General features: G+C 35.1%; 1 protein-coding gene across 2 annotated transcripts in view; it reads left to right on the forward strand.

The window, feature by feature from the left end:
- Positions 1 to 1,641: 1,641 nt before the first annotated feature.
- The window catches only part of msi (RNA-binding protein musashi), a 110,047-nt gene continuing 92,181 nt past the window's right edge, over positions 1,642 to 19,507 (forward strand). Inside the window, exon 1 of one of the 2 annotated variants that reach the window (XM_018112810.3) lies at positions 1,642 to 1,951. In XM_018112810.3, the coding sequence (XP_017968299.1) occupies positions 1,845 to 1,951 (107 nt within the window). In that variant the 5' untranslated portion in view covers positions 1,642 to 1,844. The remainder of the gene's footprint in view (positions 1,952 to 19,507) is intronic. The other variant, XM_089258858.1, reaches the window with a different exon arrangement.

Consider the following 19,507-nt stretch of genomic DNA (forward strand, 5'->3'; position numbering starts at 1 on the left):
CAGCTTAGTCTTATCCACCAGCCTATGGTTGTTGTTGTACAACTGCACGCGTCGGAAATGATTACGTTGGTTGTATGGAAGGGATGTGGGGAAGGGGGGACAAGGCAAGGCGGTTAGCGGCATTTGAGTCTTCGTCATAGCCATCGTCATCGACTCATGTTGCATATGGGTCTCATGTGTGTTGCATACCCAGCAGCCAGCCGTCTGAGACAGTTGGAATTTACCCCAACCGTTTGCCAAGCGGCGAAAATGGTTGAGCTCACATCTCTCTCTCTTTTTTACTCTCTCACTGAGTGCGCTGAAATGTGGTTGTCCTGGTGAGAGCGAGTTTGTCTGAGTTTTTCGGCGAACTTGCAACTTTTGCGCTGCTCTTCGCTTTGGGCAGCGCTTCAGCGCTCCTGTGATTTCAGTTGACAAAAGTTCCTTGCGCCGTACGGACCTTCAATTCTTGACGTTTATCGTAATTGCTGTCGTAATATCGTCACGCGCTGTTACTTTAGTCGAGCCGTCTTTGTGTACGTGCGAGTGAAAGAGTGACTCAAGTATATATGTATATATGTTTGTATGTACATAAGTGGGGAGACAGAGAGCCGCGTAAGCTGCTGCTGCCGCTGGCTTTTTTTTTTTTTTTTTTGGTAGTTTAGTTGGTGGCACCACACACATTCAGTTGTATGCGGCGAATTCAATGACGTCGCAAATATATTGCTGAGCGTCTTTTGCTTTTGTGTGTTTTTAGTGTTTTAATGCAGGGAAATCAATAGAATTTATATAAATAAAACAAAATCCAGCTTCTATTAAAATTGCAATTCATATAAATTGTTTAATTCTCAAGAATCTAGCCATAGGAGATTTAATTTCATATACATACATACATAAATGCAAAAGTTTGTTTATCAAAACGCAATAACAGCAAAAGCAGCCGCATACAAAGGCAATTTATTTTTTTTAACGCAACACACGCACATCAATGTGTACACGCCAATACAATCAGAATTTGCCGCTGTATGCGTGAAAAAAGCCGGCAATGTCAAGCGAATGCGACGCAAAGAGCAAGACCAGAATCAGAAATCGGCAGCAACAAACATACTAACGAAAGTAAAAGCAAAAAAGAAAAGAAGAGGCAGAAAAGCAGTAGAGCAGCAGCAGCAACAACAAAAGCAAACTAAGAAATTAAAACAAAACTAGTTGATGATTGTTTAACGGGCAGATACTTGACAGTCGCAGCAAGCGATTGACAGAGCGAGAGAGAGAGAGAGAGAGAGAGAAACAGCAAAAGAGATATGTAGAAATGGAAAACGCAAAAACAAGAAAGAGCATCATAGAATAAGAAAGAAAACATGTGCTTGTGCCAAGATTTACCATATTAAAGAGATCTTTTGGGGGAAAATATGGAACATTTTTGATTAAGCTAAGCTTAGTTATGCAAATTAGCCTTCAGTTAAGCTCTTTTATCGTTTATTTTTAAGAAACATTTACCGTTTTTTATTTTATTTATTAAAAAAAAAAAGCATTATATGTAATCAAAATATATATTTCTTAAATATTCAGCTAAGTAAATTATATCGGATTTATTGAGGAAGAAAATGTGCTTAACTTAAATTAGTGAGCGAATATTAAAAATTAAAAAGTAAAGATAAAATAAAGAAAATATCAGATACTAAAAAAAAAAAACGAAAAAGGTGAAAGAAATTAACACGCAAAACAAAAATAACAAAAAATAAGTTTTGTGTTTTGTGCCGCGACACGGAAGTGTATTAAAAGCCAGCAAAATTTACCACTATATCAGCTACAACAACAACGACAGAAGCAGCAGCAGCAGCAGCAGCAACAACAACAGCAACAGAATGCTATTCGAGAATCCAGCCGTTGCGGCCAAGCTGCCTTTTCCATATAATGTGCCGCCGCCTCTGCAAGCGGCGGCCGCCGCTGCCGCAGCTGTGCCAAATTTAAGGTAAGAACCAAAAAGAAGTTGAAAAAGTGCCTAAGAAAGAGATAGCAACAACGAAAATAGCTAGAACTCGGTCTCAAGGCCATTTAAGCGTTAATGCGCTTTGTGGTTTGCCATCTCGCATTTTTTTGTATTCTTATTTTTTTCGACTCTTCCCAAATTTCCCTCAGTGGCATATTTATGAAAATTGTGTTGCTTGGCGCCTGATTTTAAATTTCTTATCAGCCACTCAGCGCTACAAAATCCCGAGTCACTCCGCTCGTGCGCCACGGTATTATCCTATAATTTTAATAAGTTACTTGGCTAAATTGCATTCATCTGATGTACCCATTACTGTTTTATATATTCTCATATTTTATATATATGTAAATATATATATTTTTTTGAATTATCGTATTAATATTCATTTAATAGCCACAGTGAAACGCGAGCATAAAAAGTTTAATGGAATATAGAGAGAATTGGGTAAAAGAGGAAGAAAAAACTGTAAATAATCAATATATAATATTATTATATATATAGTAGATATGTAAAATACATAAAATATTTTTATAAAATATATACTTTTTAAATAGATTTTGTATTATATTAAAAATATTATATTAAAATTTTTATATTATATTAACTCATTAAAAATAATTAAAGATGACAATACACTATTTGTATGAATATGTGTATATCAATATATATTATATATAAAAGAATACTACTCTCAATTTCTTGTGCGACTCACTGTGCACTGAGCAACTTAGACTAACGAGCTCTGTAAGTACTGCTCGTAGGCGGATTTGGCGGGATTATTAATGCACGGCACTTGCCACAACTTGACGTTTATAATGGGCCATTTAGGTCAACGTGAGAGTGTAAACAATGCAGGGACTTGGTTGGCCTGAAGCTCTGGCATTCCAGCTTAAGTTGAGCTTGACTTGCTGCTTTATATATATATATATATATATATCATAAATATTTGTATGTATATATATAAATAAATCGGGTGACGACCGTCTGGCGCCAGGCAATTAAGAGTTAAAGTTTTGTGTTTATTTGTCAATTAGTCTCTTTTGTTTTTGTTGTTTTCAATTATTATTTTTTATTTATAATAATAATTATGCATGCGGCATTTCACACAATGTGATGGAGATCCGAAGGTGTCAAGACAGAAGTTAATATATAATCTATATCAACAATATTATGAGCAGCACATATTTTGCAATAGTCATACATATGCATGTATGTATGTATATTTGTTTTCTTATTGTGTTGCCCAATTGTGCCTGGCACTGACAAAATAATTAAAAAAGTATAATTAAGCTAATTACGCTCGCATTTAATGGCACTGCGGCACAATTAAAGAGCCGACAGCATCCCTCGGTCCCCAGAGTATTTTCTGCTCACATACTCAAGAATTTTACATGCCAACAGAAAAACAATGTACCAAGTCCATTATTATGCCCAGCACACCATACATGGGGTATATCGGACTTGGCCTAAGAACTGAGATTGAACATATGGAATGATTATGTTTGGAAAATTATTTATTTTTCAATCTTCAATTGAAGATTTTCAATCTATTGCAGGGTATCGTTTAGTCGATCACTGCACATTATAACGACCGCTGCATAACACTGACACTGACATAATGAAGAAAATGAGAAGTAAAAATTAAAAGCCAAAACACAAAAAAATGTCTATAAACAAAAATATAAAAATAAAATTTAGGCATGAAAAATAAAAGCAAGCAAGAAATTAAACTCGAACGCTGAATGGTTCCCAGATTCCCCTTCCTTAGACTCAGCCCCAGCCCCAGCCACAGCCCTGGTCGCAGCCAATCCAATACCCTGCAATTTGTTTGACTTGTCAGTGTCAGAGCTCTCTAAAATGCGGCGACCAGCGATGTCTGTTTACTTAGCCCAAAGTCTCCGACGTCTTTCGATATTCTAGGTTTTTTCTTTCTTTCGCTTTCCGTTTGTCGTTGGTTTTCTGTTACGCTTTCTTCTAGTGCAAGTTCAGACAGTTCCCAATAACAGTCCGGGCTATTGCGTATGCCTTTTCGTATTTATAAATGAAACACGCCTTTCTTGTCATTTATTACTGTCACTTTAAATCCAATCAGCGCTTTGTCTATGTTCGGCGTCTGGCTGAGAGCAAGAACAAAATATATATACTATATACATATACACATACATATATATATATATATATCATACTTCATATCCGCCACCAAGTGTCGTGCTGATAATTTTCATTTAAATAAGAAAAACAATGTTGCGTTAAAAATAAATTGGTATTTATTCAAGGCGAGCCGCAAAAGAATAATATTGGAGAGCTTTATGACAGCCAGCTGACAAGGCCGGATAGCTGGGCAGGCGATGATAACTTAAAGTCTAGGATTTAGCACAAGCTTGCTTACTTTAGGCTAAGACCGTCGAGGAGGACTAATTAGTATAAGGCTTTAATGAGATTCTAATTATATGCAGAAGCTGTAAGCTTAATGTGTTGAAGAAATTTAAATTGCGTAAAGCATCGTAGAGAGAGACAGAGAGAGAGAGAGAGAGATAGAGAGACAGAGAGAGAGAGAGAGAGAGAGAGATAGAGATAGAGATAGAGATAGAGATAGAGATAGAGATAGAGATAGAGATAGAGATAGAGATAGAGATAGAGATAGAGATAGAGATAGAGATAGAGATAGAGATAGAGATAGAGATAGAGATAGAGAGAGAGAGAGAGAGAGAGATAGAGATAGAGATAGAGATAGAGATAGAGATAGAGATAGAGATAGAGATAGAGATAGAGATAGAGATAGAGATAGAGATAGAGATAGAGATAGAGATAGAGATAGAGATAGAGATAGAGATAGAGATAGAGAGAGAGAGAGAGAGAGAGAGAGAGAGAGAGAGAGAGAGAGAGAGAGAATAGTTTAGAATAGTTTAGTTTGTTTAAACGAGCTTTCAGAATTGGGCCAAGTGCTACACTCGACTTCTATATTTGGAGTTGCGAATCGTATGAGGCAATAAGAAAGAGATAATTAAATGTCGTTCTCAAAGTTTTTGACTAAACTGATTAAAATTATACAGCTGATAAGCTTATATATATACATTTTTTTTTCCACATATAACTTCAATGAATACTCAACTTACATGATCATCTTCAATAGTAACATACTTAAAGTCAAATAGCACTGAAATGCTCTTGAACGTGTAAGCTGCTTAAAATGCAAATCAAGATTTCAGCTCAAGTGCACAGCTTACAATCTAATTAAATTTTCAAGCATGTGACTCAAAGGAGTGCAACAAATCATATCAAAACTTCCGCATCAATTAGCATCTCTGGTACCGTAGACAAATTCATTCGCTTAAATGTTTTAGCTGTAATCATTTATGCGCGTGGCTGTCTACTGTGTGTGTGTGTGTGTGTGTGTGTGTGTGTGTGTGTGTGTGTGTGTGTGCGTGTGTGTGTGTGATATGTGTGAGCGTGGGTACAATGATAATAATATATTACGCATATTAATCAAGGTGCTATCAACTACGCTCCCCTGCCGGAGCGCATAAATTAATATACTTCAGGTTAACGCACGTGCTGTTAGAGCCAGGCTCTTATGTAAACAGTTGACTATGAACTTGACTTGAAACTCAATTTCAAATGTAAAATATCTTGTCCCTTATTTAATTTGATATATATCTAGAGCACACACAAGATACAATATTTTTTTTTTTAGTTTTAGCTAGATAAAATTAGCCACATTTTCGCCAGGTGCTCAAAAGTGCGGCAAAAATACAATATTTCTCAAAATTCAAATAATATTGTGTCAAGTGCTCAGAGACATTTGGCGAAAGGTACACATCAGCCTCAAGCACTTTATACCCTCTAGGAATTGCAAGTGAGTGAATAGGGTATATCGATTAACTGAACTGGGATTTGGCAAAAGCTATAAATCTCAAATGTTAACTATATGTTATATTAATATTAATAAGAATTTTATGGAAAGAGCAAAAGTGCTAAGAATGTAAACTTTGTTATGTAAAATATGGTCAAATAAAAACATTGTTTAACAACAAAACACGACAAAATATTGCTTGAGTCATCTGCCTAAAACTAAGGTATCTTCTCGTCGATCAGTTAGCATTAGAGCACCGTTACTTGCTGTTAGCACGTGCGGCAAAACTTGTCGTAATTAAGCTGCTACCACTAAGTTTTGCTCATGTCAAAATTTCTTTTAAATTTTTTTGTGTATTTTTATTTATTTATTTTTATTTTTTTGCCAACTTAGTGATACGCGCACTTTTTGTCTGATTTACAATGAAATGCTGTGTGATTATTCATAAGGCATTTTGAGTGTGTGTGTGTGTGTTCCTGTTTGTGAATATATGCGCTAGAGGGCGTTTGAGTGACAGCTACAGGGGCAAATACTTATGCAAGGTAGCTGAAACACCTACTTGCAAGTATTTTTAAAGTGTATATAATATATATTATTTATGTATATTTCAATTTTCATATTTCCGTTGAGTTTACTGAGATTCTGCATAGATTTTTTGTTAGGCAATTAGGTTTTTATCGTGTGTTTTTCTCTGGCTGTACGATACTTATCAAGCTATTTACCTGGATTCCGAAAGTGTCTTTTTTATTTATTTATTTATTTATTTTTATTTTTGGTATTCTTGTTAACAGCTTTTGCTTTCAATCATGGTTTCGAGTAATTTAATATTGTTGTTTGTTGTTGTTTTTGAACCAAATGTGTGCCATATAAAATACTCGAGTTAGCTTAAATATGCGCTTATCTTGATGCTAAATTAGACTAAATGCTACAAGTTTGGACATAAGCCGTTAAAGTTAACCTTAACCTTTCATGATTAATGCAGCTGATTCGTAACGATCTGTGCTTGGGCGCCACGGGCAATTTGTTTGAATTTGTACGGCGTTGTTTCTGAAGAAGCTGAACTCGTTTTATTTTAATTTATGTTTATTTTGAAAGTATATAAAAAAAAATACAATTGTTTGCTCACTAAACATTATATTAATTTAAGGCTAAACTTTGATTTATTTTAAGGCAAAGATCCAAGCATTTGATTTTTTCCTTCCTTTATTCGCTATAACTGTAACGCTCTGTCCGGTTCCCTAAATAGCCGCATCTAATTGACCAGCCGCAAAATTATTTTTCTTTGATATATTATGTATATATGTGTATATAAATTATTTTTATGGACACTCATCTTTCATATGGCATGACATGCAATATTCTGTGGTAAAAGTTGCCTCAAAAGCAGCTTTAAAGTTCCTTGACTTTAATACAATTGCGCTGATATATAATACCCATCTACCTACCTGTTCACAGTTATATATATAAGTATATATACATATATATATATAAAAGAATATGAATGTTCAGTTACGTGCCTGAAGTGCTTTTCCTTTTTACTTTATTTGTTTGTTGTTCTCGCTTGAACTGTATTGAAGTTAGGTCTGAACCTATTCCCATTTCTGGTCACATATGCAGCAACGCAACACTCTCTATATGATTCGTTCTGTATGTGTGTGGGCTTTGTCATAATTTTCTGTTTGAGTTACAAATTTCAAGAGGGCTTTCGACTCTTCAGCTCTCTTAAACTCTTAAAGTTTAGAGCCACTGTCAGGCATATATGTATGTATATATATATATATATATATACATATATATATGTGTGTGTATATACATGTGTATATAGTTTCAGCTATTTGCATAGACATTTTTTAGATAAAATTGTAAAAGTTGTTCCTTTCAGCTACTGTCAAAGCTTCCTCTCATCATCGTGTGGGCGTATTTCAATTATTTGCACGAAATGCAACAGTTGCAACTCTGTTGAACGAGTGAGCTTGGTGTGGCGGAGTGGCGGAGGGGCGAAGGCAGAGGGCAGGGGCGCTTGGGTGGGCGTTTGGGTATGTTGTGCACTTTAATTGAAATGCCACAGCGCACTGGAGCTGTAGCACTTGCGGCAAAAATGGCGAAACAGACTGTGATAGATAGATTGGCCAGACAGACAGAGCTCTATAGAGCTCAAAAGTGCTGCTATACTATATATTGATAGCTCAATGCTGGGCCCTTAAGCACTGAATGATAAAACAGTGGGCCAATTGTAAAACCCCCTTATCGGAAATCTATATTGAGCCTAATTAGGTGCATGTGATTCGATTGATTTTCATAAATTGAGTTTTCCTTATCGTAATAGACAGAAATTTTATGTAATGGTAAAATAATCAAAAAATATTAATTACAATTTATATGGATCATAGATAACTATTTTCATACACTTTATATGCATACTTGAAAGTCTTAAGATATGTCTTTACTTATAATTAAAGAGTTTTAGCTTGGGAATATCCGCGTCTAGAGTGAATTTCAAATTGAATTGTATTCGTAGACATCTTGTTTACATATGCAAGAGTTTTTTTTTCCCTGAACAATAGAGTCGTATATGTATGTAGCTAGAGAAATAAAAAATAAATTGTGGCCAGTCCTACAAAACTTTTTACAGGTAGTTGCTCTTATAACTAATTTTAAATAATTGCTCCACATAATGCTATTATCCCAGCAGTCAGCTGCAAGAGAGCCAAGCTCTATCCCAGCCCCTCTGGGCACTTTATAAAAGAGAGCACGCCCCCACGCAGGGCGGCAGGCCAAGCAAGGCCAAGACGAGCTACTACGCCATCTGAGTAGCTGCTGGTCGCACTTTAATTGGCATATCAGAGCATGGCAGCATTTATTTTTTGCTGCCTCTTTCTTTTTTTTTCTATTTTTTTATTAGTTTGTTAGGCCAACAATTGGCGAGCAGCTTTCTAGCGGCAACAATGAGCGAAACGAGGGAGCCAACAGCAACAACAATGGATAGACAATAAGAGCACGTAAAGTTTACAACAATTGTAGTTGAGAGGTTAATGAACTAAATGCGCAATGGGCCAAGCCAAACGGATTTACAAACCGAGCCGCACAAAAGTTTAGACCACAAAAAATAGAAAAAGTAAAAAATTAAATACCGACCACAATTAATGAGACGCTTATTACTAGCCAGTTTCTTGAGAGCATTGCAGCTGTCCAGCTGGGAAGGGCGAGCGAAAGAGGGGCAGAGAGAGAGAGAGAGAGAGATCGAGCTCCAATGCCCCCAATGGCTTCATTTGGCAGCTTTTGCGTGGGCCAACATCAATTGGTCGCATTTAAGTTGGTTTTACTTTTCGTTTTTTATTTCTTTTCCGTAGACTTTTAATTGCGGCCCATCAATCAATTGATTTAATAAGAAAGTATCAAAAAATTGCTGGTCTACTTTTTGTTTTTGACCAGTCCCAAAATTGTATTTGATTAATTAACACATGTTTTATTTCGCCTTGCGAAGGGGCACCAAAATATTTGTATATAAATTCAAAATGTTTCATACATGAGCATCTATTGCAAATTTGTTTTGGCACATAAAAGATATTTGTCGCTAGATCTGCGCTAATATTGCTCAAAACATTTAACAAAATTGACAACGACAAGCGAACAGAAAAAAAAAAATTACATATATATATATATATCTATATCTTTAGTTGAATATATATTTGTTGCGACTGACCTAGTTTAAGTACCCTCAGAATATATGCTTGTGGTCTAGATATAATACATGGATAGGCTTTTTTGGAAATGGAAAACGAAATGATATTATTTGGCAGCTGTATCTATATAAGGATATTTAAGCACCATTAAAATATATAATTTATATAAATTAATATTTTTCTTTGCTATAGCGCATTTATCTAGTCGACCTGTGCAACATTCGAAATTCATTCAACATTCAAAGGTATCCATCCACTGCTGAAGTGTAAAATGTTGCGCCGCATTGAATTCGACTTGTAATTGCTTTTTAATTTCTTTTTTTTTTCATAAACATTGGCATTGCTTGCGCGGCGATAAAATTCTTAAAAATTGTCGCACTCGATGTATTTGCTTTGCATATATCCGCTGGCAACTATATGTATATATATATATATATACTATATATTGTACAAATGCGAGTGCGTAAATCAAATATAATTTCTCTGTAGTGCAGTTTTCATAACAAAATGATTGATAGACATTTAGATAAACATATTCATAGAGAGTATATGTATATATATGTATGTGGTTCCGTCCTTGTCACATTGCAATTTACATATGGAATAGGTTCGGTCACATTCACTAAAGTAAAGAGTATGTAAGAATCTAAAGCCGAATGTGACACAAATAAACAAAATAAACAATGGCTCGAATGGAGGGCCAAATCGAATGATAACGTTCGCTGGTCTGAGGGAAGCCAAAGTAAAGTCTGTGCTATTGAAATTCAATTGGATAAACAAACAAAGGAATATTTCGTTTCCGAATAGCAACAACTCTAGATTTGAGCAATATCTTCGTTTATATGGTAATCAAAGACGTACAAATAAACAAAAACTTTGATTAACTGCAAGTGTGAGGCTCAAGGGATGTTTGTAAACATTGATGGTTCCACAAAAAATTTGATTTATTAAGTTGATTTCATTTGTTTATGAGCTAAAGTTACGTTCATGTATATTCCATAAAGGAAGTATACATATATATAAATTAGTAATGTATTTTCATTTAGAATATTTTTAATATTATTTCATGTTTTCATATTTCAAATATTTCATATTTTCATAAGTGAAATTTTAATACTGATTGAATTGAATTTAATATTCAACATTGATTTACCATATATTGCCTTTCTCTCAGTTACAGCTGGTTAGGGTATTCCTTAGATCTGTGTTCTCGGAACTTCTCCATTGTACCGAAAGCCAATTACAACACTCGACTTGACTTTGTGGCATGGCTGAGAGTCGGCAAATGGAACTGTGACAAAACAATTTCATTTAATTAATGTCAAGTGCAAAGCTGTGTATGCTTGCATATATGTATATGTATATACATATACATATATTATATACATACATATGTGATGCATTTGAAACTGTGTAATGTATATGCATGTGATATACATACTTATATGCGATATGTAGAGCCAACAGTTACATTAGGCGAGCACGCACACACATACAAATACAATCACATACACACACAATTGCCTATTTATCATATCTCTCTAGCTCTCGAATGAGAGGCTGACGTCGGAATTTATATTATCGATAGGTTATAAATTGAAGACAATGAAATCAATTGATTGGCATTTCTGAGTCGTACTGCCTCGCCCTCTCACTCATTGTTTTGTATATGTATGTATGTATGTATGTATGTGGGTCTGTCTGTCTGTCTGTCTGTTGTCTGGCACATGCAATACTTTGACCCTATTCGTAGCTTATTTAAAACCCGCTTTATAAATCGCACGATACAACTGTGATTACGCGTTAAATATCTTAATTTGTTCGCAGTAGAGAATCGGACCGGTTTCCTAGTAAGTAATTGCAAGCGCAAATGTATGTTAATAAAAATCTCTCCAAATGCTATAAAATTCCTGTTGAAAATTAAGCAAAGTGTTCTGACTTTTTTTATATTTTAAAATCTTTTGGAATGTTTAAAATTTTATAAAGTAGACAGTGATGAAGGAAATTTAATAATATATTATATATTTATTTATTTTAGTATTGTTATTTCAGCTAGATTTATTAATCTGTAAATATTATTTATAACATTTAGTTTGCTCTCGCCCTCTGTATACATTTCTTTGCATTTCATTAAATGCGCTTTTATTTTTGGCAGCCTTCTTTTTGCCTCTATGATTTGTCACCTACGCCATTTGGTTTCGGTTTTTCTTTTTGGCTTGGCTTGGCTTGGGCTAGTGCTAAAACTTGTGCAAAATGTTTGCCAAGTAGCCACATTTTATGGCATTTAATTTTGTCATAAGCGTAAATAGTTTTCATTTTTCACTGTGTAAGTGTGTGTGTGTGTACGTATGTGTGTGTATCTAAAAATGTATCTCGCCTGAAGGTTGCCTGCGCCCAGCTTGACGTCTTTGATGCCAGCCGACTGATACATAAATGCAATTATTTTGATGGTAATTTCTCAAAAATTTTAACCATTTGCATTTTAATTGACAAATATGATTTAAGTCGTTCGCAAAGTACAAAATCTAGCTGAGCTACTGCAGAGGTAATAGCAATGGCCTTTATAATGTTAACAAATCAACTTCTGAGTTGTGTGATGAATTTAAGGAAAAATATGTTTGTCTGGGTTAAAAAAAATATACATAATTTTCAACTACATACAGATCAAATGGAATATTGTGGTGAAGTAATCAACTTTGTAACTGATTTCTCTATGGTTAGTTTTATTGTTTTAATGTTGTAATGTTGAGTTTTTAATGGAATGTATAAAGCTCTGCTATCAATTAATTCTCTCTCTCGATTCAGGTAGCTTTTATCCAATATTAAAATTGAATTTTTCTAGTCCGATGATGCCTGTGTAGATCCTCTGTTGTCAGCTTAATCGCTTGTATCCTAACATCTTCATAGCAAACACAGTCCGTAGAGCTGTCAACTTTTCTTTTTTTGTTTCCCTTGACATGTGTGCATTAAATGTTTATTCGCTTGCAGAACTGCCCAATTTCGCACACGTAGTAGATCCTCAATTGTCAGCTTAATCATGGTCAGCTCTAGTTGCAATCTACTCTTCTTCAAGTAAGAGACCACGACTGCACAAAAAGTTGTCAAGAAGCATTGACAACATTTTTTAGTACTTAAGAGCATTTCGGTATCTACTTGAAAGCAAACTCAGCAGCACAACTGAAATATTAGATAACAAAAATTGTCTATCAATAGCAGCAAATGTGGACAGAAATTGACTTTTCTAGTTTGCTCTCTGTATATTTTTTTATTCTTTTCTATTTTTTTTTCTCTTTATGATTGTTGTTATTTGTAGGCCACAGAAAAACAGCTTCGCTTGATTGGCTGGCATGTCAAATGCAATGAACTCGGAGAACATTTCTCATTTTATAGATAAGTTGTAATCAAGTATCACGAACTTGGGCGTAAGGCGGCGACCCAAAGTCGCCACGTTCTAGATGGGCGGAGGTATAAAGACTTCACGTCTAGCATTATATACAAATTGAGTATCTAAACATCCGTAAAAATTCGATAAACATGCAATGGCTCAGGCCCAAGCCCAAGACAGCAAATGCAACTGGGAGACCGCAAGAAATGCTTGCCAACTAAAATATGATATGCTAAATATATACATAGACATACACACACACACACATGTACATACATACATATATCTATAGAAATGTATCTCGTGGATAAATAGAATTTAGCTGGCAATTGTCAACTGGCTGCCAGGGCGTTTTGCATGTCAGTTGCATAGCTTATATGACGATAGATATCGTATATAAACAGTTTTGCTCCGCTTGTGCACTTGGCGGGTTTTATGGCTATCATTTAAAGTTGAGCCATTTTCATAGACATTTACTCCTGCTAGATACTATTTCCATTGATTGATGTCTCTTTCAAACTTTCTACTTGGGCTTCTTATAAAATTGTGTCGGGGCTTGGTTGGTTAGATTAATTAGACGACTTGGTAAGCAGCTCGTGAGAATCGCGACGAGGGGCGTTTTCATTGTGTATTGTCTTGCAAATTAGCATCGAGTACATTCGTATTATACAATAAGTGCCTAGAGCATTAATTAGAAACGGTAATATGTAATATAATACAAACTTCAATATATAATGAGAGAGTTGATTGAATAGCTTAATTAGGTTTCCTCTTGCTGTTCTGTCAAGAAATAAGATAAGCTTAAGATAAAAGTATATAACAAAGAAAACATATATATGTATATAAGGACGCTATGAATAGATCCCGGCTTGCGTATAAATCTATTTTTAAACTTCAATATGTATGCATAGATTCGAAAACTTCAATTGTACCACCTTTACCTGTGTAACTTTTGCAAATAAATCTATTCATCGAGTTATTCATAAGTATTAGCAACTTTTTTTTACAGTTCTTCACTGCTGCCACAAATTCTATGCAAATAGTTTTCAGCTTTATACATTTAAACTTTACCTGCAAGAGGCGCCCGTTAGACGATTGGAAGAGGGGGGGGGGGGGGGGGGGGGGGGGGGAAGGGGGTCTCAAAGTATAACCCAAATTCGTTAGCTGACAAATGCGCATTTTAAGGGGGAAGTTTTCTGAAAAGTTTCGCTGCTCAAGTCGAGACCACAATCGCTGTGTACCCCCACATTATCTGTATTTTCGTATTATCTGCTGTATTTTATTTACATATATGACTTGTACTTTTTTGTCGTTATAGTATATAGTTTTGTAGTATTTCTTATATTATTTATTTATTTATTTATTTTTTGTGGTGGTCTGCAACGACCGGATGCATAAATAAGTGACAGCCGGCCGTTGGCAATGTTGTTTTTTGTATGTTTCCGGCGTTAGTCCAAATAAAATAAGACAAAACAACTCGAATTGCTTTTAGTTTGATTTTTCTGTACAATCATCCAAATTTTGTTCGCATTTCATTTTTGTTGGTCAATTCGTGGATTTACGAAGGTTTTATGTAAATCACTTAAATTGACCCTGAACTTCTCTCAAAATATGCGTGTGTTTGTGCTCGCTATTTAATGGCATAAGGTCAGTTCGTGAGAAGTGCAGAGAAGGGTAAAATTTGTTTGCTGGCGAATTAAAATTGTATTTAAAAGAATTCATTTAAAAAATGCCAAACTTGGCTTTCGGTTGAAACCTTTAAAATCCCATAAACAATCATAGAATTAAAATAAATTTCAAAGTAAACTTTTAACTTCAATCAGAGTTAATCTTGAGGATTCGATTTATTTACCTCTTGTCTTAATTTGAGAATTCTTAAAAAATGTTTGCCAGAAAACAAAAATTGACATTTGGCTTAATGCGCAATTTTGATTGTTTTGCCATAAGCTGGAGCTCGTTTCGGTGCGATTCGATTAGGTAAAGTCCATATTGGGGCGCCGTTTCTAATCATAATTGAAATCTATCTTCTTAAGCATTATGCAATACGATTGCCAATGCCCATAGCTCTAGGCACTACAAATCAAAGCATAGCTAAAAATTTGTTTGGCTCACATTTGTGTGTGTGTGTGCGCACTTGAAGTCAAACGGTCTCTGGGGCCACTGCCCCCCATTCGACTACCTCGCCCGCACCCCCCTCTATTTTCGCCATGCTCCATAAAGCACAATGCACACACCGTAAGAGCCGTAAATAAACGTAAAAAAAACTGGTTTTTTGTTTTGCAGCCTATAAGACAATAGAATTTGACTTGATTGTCTTTTGTGGTATTTTTTAAAGGTACTTTTTCTAGTATATACACGTCTATATGTACATGTATTTGTGTGTAAATAAATTGCATTTCGCGTCGCGTGGTTTTGGGTGTGAATCGAATTTGTAAATCGCATTCATGTGAAATGCTTCATTGGCAGCCAGCGCACTAAATACAGTTATATGTATGTATGTATGTATGTATGTATCTGTATTTTGCGCTGATAAATATGGCATAAATCAAAATGGATTTTTGGCCAAGTTGGTGCAGCTGAAGCAAATGTTGCATCAATGCAATGCAAAATGCAATTAGTTCGGGTCCAATTCATAAAATTGCATAAATATTTGACAATTTTGTGGCAGCTGGTTTTGGCCATCGATTCAGCCAACATCCATCGCCCTGGGCGCGGCCGTAGCACGACTTCCCACCCAACGGCATCCAAAGTTGTCTGCTAATAGGCAGACGTTTAAAATTTCACTCGCAGAATATGAGCAACAAAATATATCCAATTAAACTACTTAGCCGCAGCAGCAGCAGCAGCAGCAGCAGCAGCAGCCAACTCAACAAGTTTCACTTTCATATAATTGCTAAATAATTAGCCCCAGTATCCAAATGCAGCTTCAGTTTTTGTTGCTAACTGAAGTCCAGCAACAGCTGCCAACTCGTTGCCATCCAGGACTGTTATGCTGCAAACTAGTTTGCCAGCAGTATCTCTCTATGTGTGTGTGTGTGTGTTTCTGTTTGCTCGTGTGTGAAAGTGAAAAATGCATTGGGTACACAATTTACAGTAAACAATGGCTAACACACGAAACCCCAGAGACACGCTAACTGCTTAGCTTATTGGGCCAAACAGTTCAAGCGAAAGAGTGAGCGAGAGAGAAACACCAACTGGTTTATTGAGATCAAATGCATGTTATGATATGATGTGGAATGAGCAGCCATTTAATAAATTTTGTAATATGATAGATGATTTATTTAAAGCATATGCAGAGCTTCTCTTCTGCTCTCAAAAATCAACAATTTCATATTATTCTGTCTGTGTTTACTTTAGTCACTCGATATTCTGTGCTTCTATGCGATTCTCATAGCATAAACAACGCCTCCAATTCGACTAAACAATTATTATTATTTATGCTTAACATGTGCAATAGGAATTGAATTATATAAGTTCCGTATAATTCGATAAATCTATGGAAATTGTAAATCCAAACGTATTTGGATCATGTGACACCCTAACAGAAATAGACTTTAGTATTTATTCTATATTGAACTACTTGACAATCCAATAAAATGTTTTCACCTAGTATTTACCTAAATTAAAACTTCAAGTTTTATCCAAGAGATTATTCCTGTCCTCTGCTCTTCTTTCTTTCTTTCTCCGCTTCGCATTCATTTATTTGGCTTAACTGCCTTCAACAATAGACATTTACTTAATTCTGTTTGCGCTCGCAATTACTTTGCCTACTTGGAGACCATCAAATTTGATGGCTCCCCAAGGGGAGTCCAAGAGAATCGCCTTCTTCTTCTTCTTATTCTTGGTCAGCTGGGTTGCACATTGTGCTGGGCTTAATTAGAGCTAGCTGCTGTCTCGCACTCGAAATAGCATATATCTTTCAGTTACTCTCTCACTTTCTCTCTCTCTCTCTCTCTCTCTCTGTATCTCTTTTTGACCATTATCATTTCATTAACATATACATAAAAGTTTCAGCCTCCTTTGCTGTCTCTGTGTGTGTGTGTGTTTATCTAAATGAAAACACGTGTTGCGGCTATAAACAAAGAAATTGGTAACTGTCGGTCGGAAAACTCGCTAAAAACTCAGCTAGCGTGAAAAACAACGATTTTCCTGAATTTTCTTTTTTTTTTCTTTGGTGTGGTATAAATAAAAGTTGAAACTCGATTGAGTTTAAGGCTTCAGATTTTTTGCTTTTTGGATAGAGTGAAGAAATTTAGATTTCATAGCTCTTTAAAAAAATAATATATATAATCAAACAATAAAAACAAAATTTATTTAAAATATATTAATTTATTTATTATTTATTTAAATTAAATTTTATTTTTGAAAGCTGTTCCCATTGAATACCTTAACGATGATTATTAATTTATTTATATAATTGTCAAATACGATATCTTTAAAGGTAAATGTTTAATATTCGCCACCCTATACACATACATACATACATACATATCCCCCTGCCATGCTTAAGCCTCTGTCTATGCTGGGGCTGTATTTCTATAAAAAAAAAATCATTTTTATGCGAAATTACGTGACGCCAAAGCTGCCAGAGCTGCCAACGAAGCCGCGTGCTTGACAATTTCCGACATATCGACAGCTGCATCAGGCACCCCGCACCCCAGCTCACACTTATCTTCAGCTATAAGCCCTGTTACACTTCTCCCTTGAGTTGGCTGTGCGAGTGTGAATAAGGTGTAATCCGCCAAATGCGTGTGCTGGGTCGAACGGACAAAATATAAAATAGAAAGATATAAAAAATGAAAAAAAAAAAAAGTAAAGTAAAGTAAAGAGCGGACCAATATTCCTCTATAACTTATAACTGTCTGCTTGAAACACCAACAGCAACATCAATAACAGAAGCAGCTGTGCTCTGTTTGTCTGTTGATTTTCATTTTCAGCACACTAGGCGTCGGCCACGCCTACTCAACAGCTCTACTCTGGTTTTTCGCATTGATTGCGTTACAATTTCAGGTTTCTGGTTTTTCAGTTCTCTCACATTCGAACTTCTACTTTTATATATGTATGTATGTATGTATGTATGCATATAGGTTTTTTTTTTCTCTTTTTTGCCGGCTGCCACAAAACGTGTCCGTTGGGTTTGTTGTTATTGTTGTTGCTGCTGTTGCTGTTGCTGTCTGCCACAGCGTTGGAGTTGATTTTTATCTATATCTCCGGTCGTTGGTTCAAGCATTATACGACTAAAGTTGGCTCTGGTTTTGGTTTGGTTTGGCTTGGTTTGGGTTGGCTTTACTTGGCCTGGCTTGACAGTGCTTTCGGCCTGGCTTAAATGCTGTTGCTGTTTGCTGTTCGCCTGCCTTGGTTGCCTTTCCGTCTGTCTGCCAACCTGGTTGGGCGTCATTTAACCGGTTTCTGCTCGTGGCTCTCATTTCGTTTCGTTTTCATTTCGATTTACGAGCGCAAAAATTAAAAACCAAATGTGAATAGAGCAACGACAAACAAATATAATAATAATAATAAAAATGCTCTCAATTGCCATTGTTGTTAGTCTCCCAAGTCGGAGATCTTGAAAGGTTTTAGCTTGAAAGTTTTTGCACAACTAGATCTCATATATATAAACATATACATAATATATACATATGTACATGTACTATATATATATTTTAATGATTCCACCTTTCATTGTGCATATTGTTTTTAATTGGAAAAGAAATCAGTTTTAATTTTTATCACAACAGTTCATAAAATGGCTCTATTAAGTTTTAATGCGGTTGAAAAAACATAAACAAGAAAGAAAGAAATATCAACTGCAAATCTGTAAATCGCTTCATTTTCATGGTATACATATACATATAGGATACATATATATGAATATACATACATATATTAACAAAAAATGGCTCATAAAGTGGATTCACTGTAAATGGCTTTTGTTTATTTGTCAGGCATTGTCTTTATTTGGCTGAAAATAATGTTGAATTAAATAAATTACTGCTATAGTCTGCTTATATATTGTATATACATATGTGTATGTATATGTACATATGCATAAAGCCCACTTTCATTTCCTGAAAAGTTGACGCACTAATGTGTGGGAGTTTGTATTTATTTCTTGTTTTTTTTATTTTATGAGGCCAACAGTTAACGGTTGCGAGTGAGCTGTCTGGAGTTCTTTATTATTATTGATAAAATACATATAAAAACGGAATGCATTAAGTATATAAAATAGCATATATTATTAACATATTCAGGAAATTGATTCAAGTTTGCATATGAGGCTCAACGTTTTCTGTATAAGTTATAACTGTCTTAAATATCCTTTAGCGTTATATGCAGAAGTTAGTAATATTTAAAGATCTGGTATACCTTAAAATAAGTCAATAAAGAGATAGAGGAAAACAAAGTAAAAATAAAAATATGGCGAAAAACGTTTCATTATCCATAAATAGAAAATTTAGATGCAGACTGTAGTGAGAAATTACGGAAAATAAATAGACAGAGAGCGGAGAGCTCTACACTTAGTCCCTACATTTTCGATCTATTCACAACACGAAACTTTGTTGGTTTATCTTATATTTAATACATTAAAAACTTGTAAAAATGTTACCCTCAGCTGTGTT

Source organism: Drosophila navojoa, chromosome 2 (assembly GCF_054131105.1).
Source record: "Drosophila navojoa isolate 15081-1374.11 chromosome 2, UAZ_NAV_1.0, whole genome shotgun sequence".
NCBI classification, from domain to species: Eukaryota; Metazoa; Arthropoda; class Insecta; order Diptera; family Drosophilidae; genus Drosophila; species Drosophila navojoa.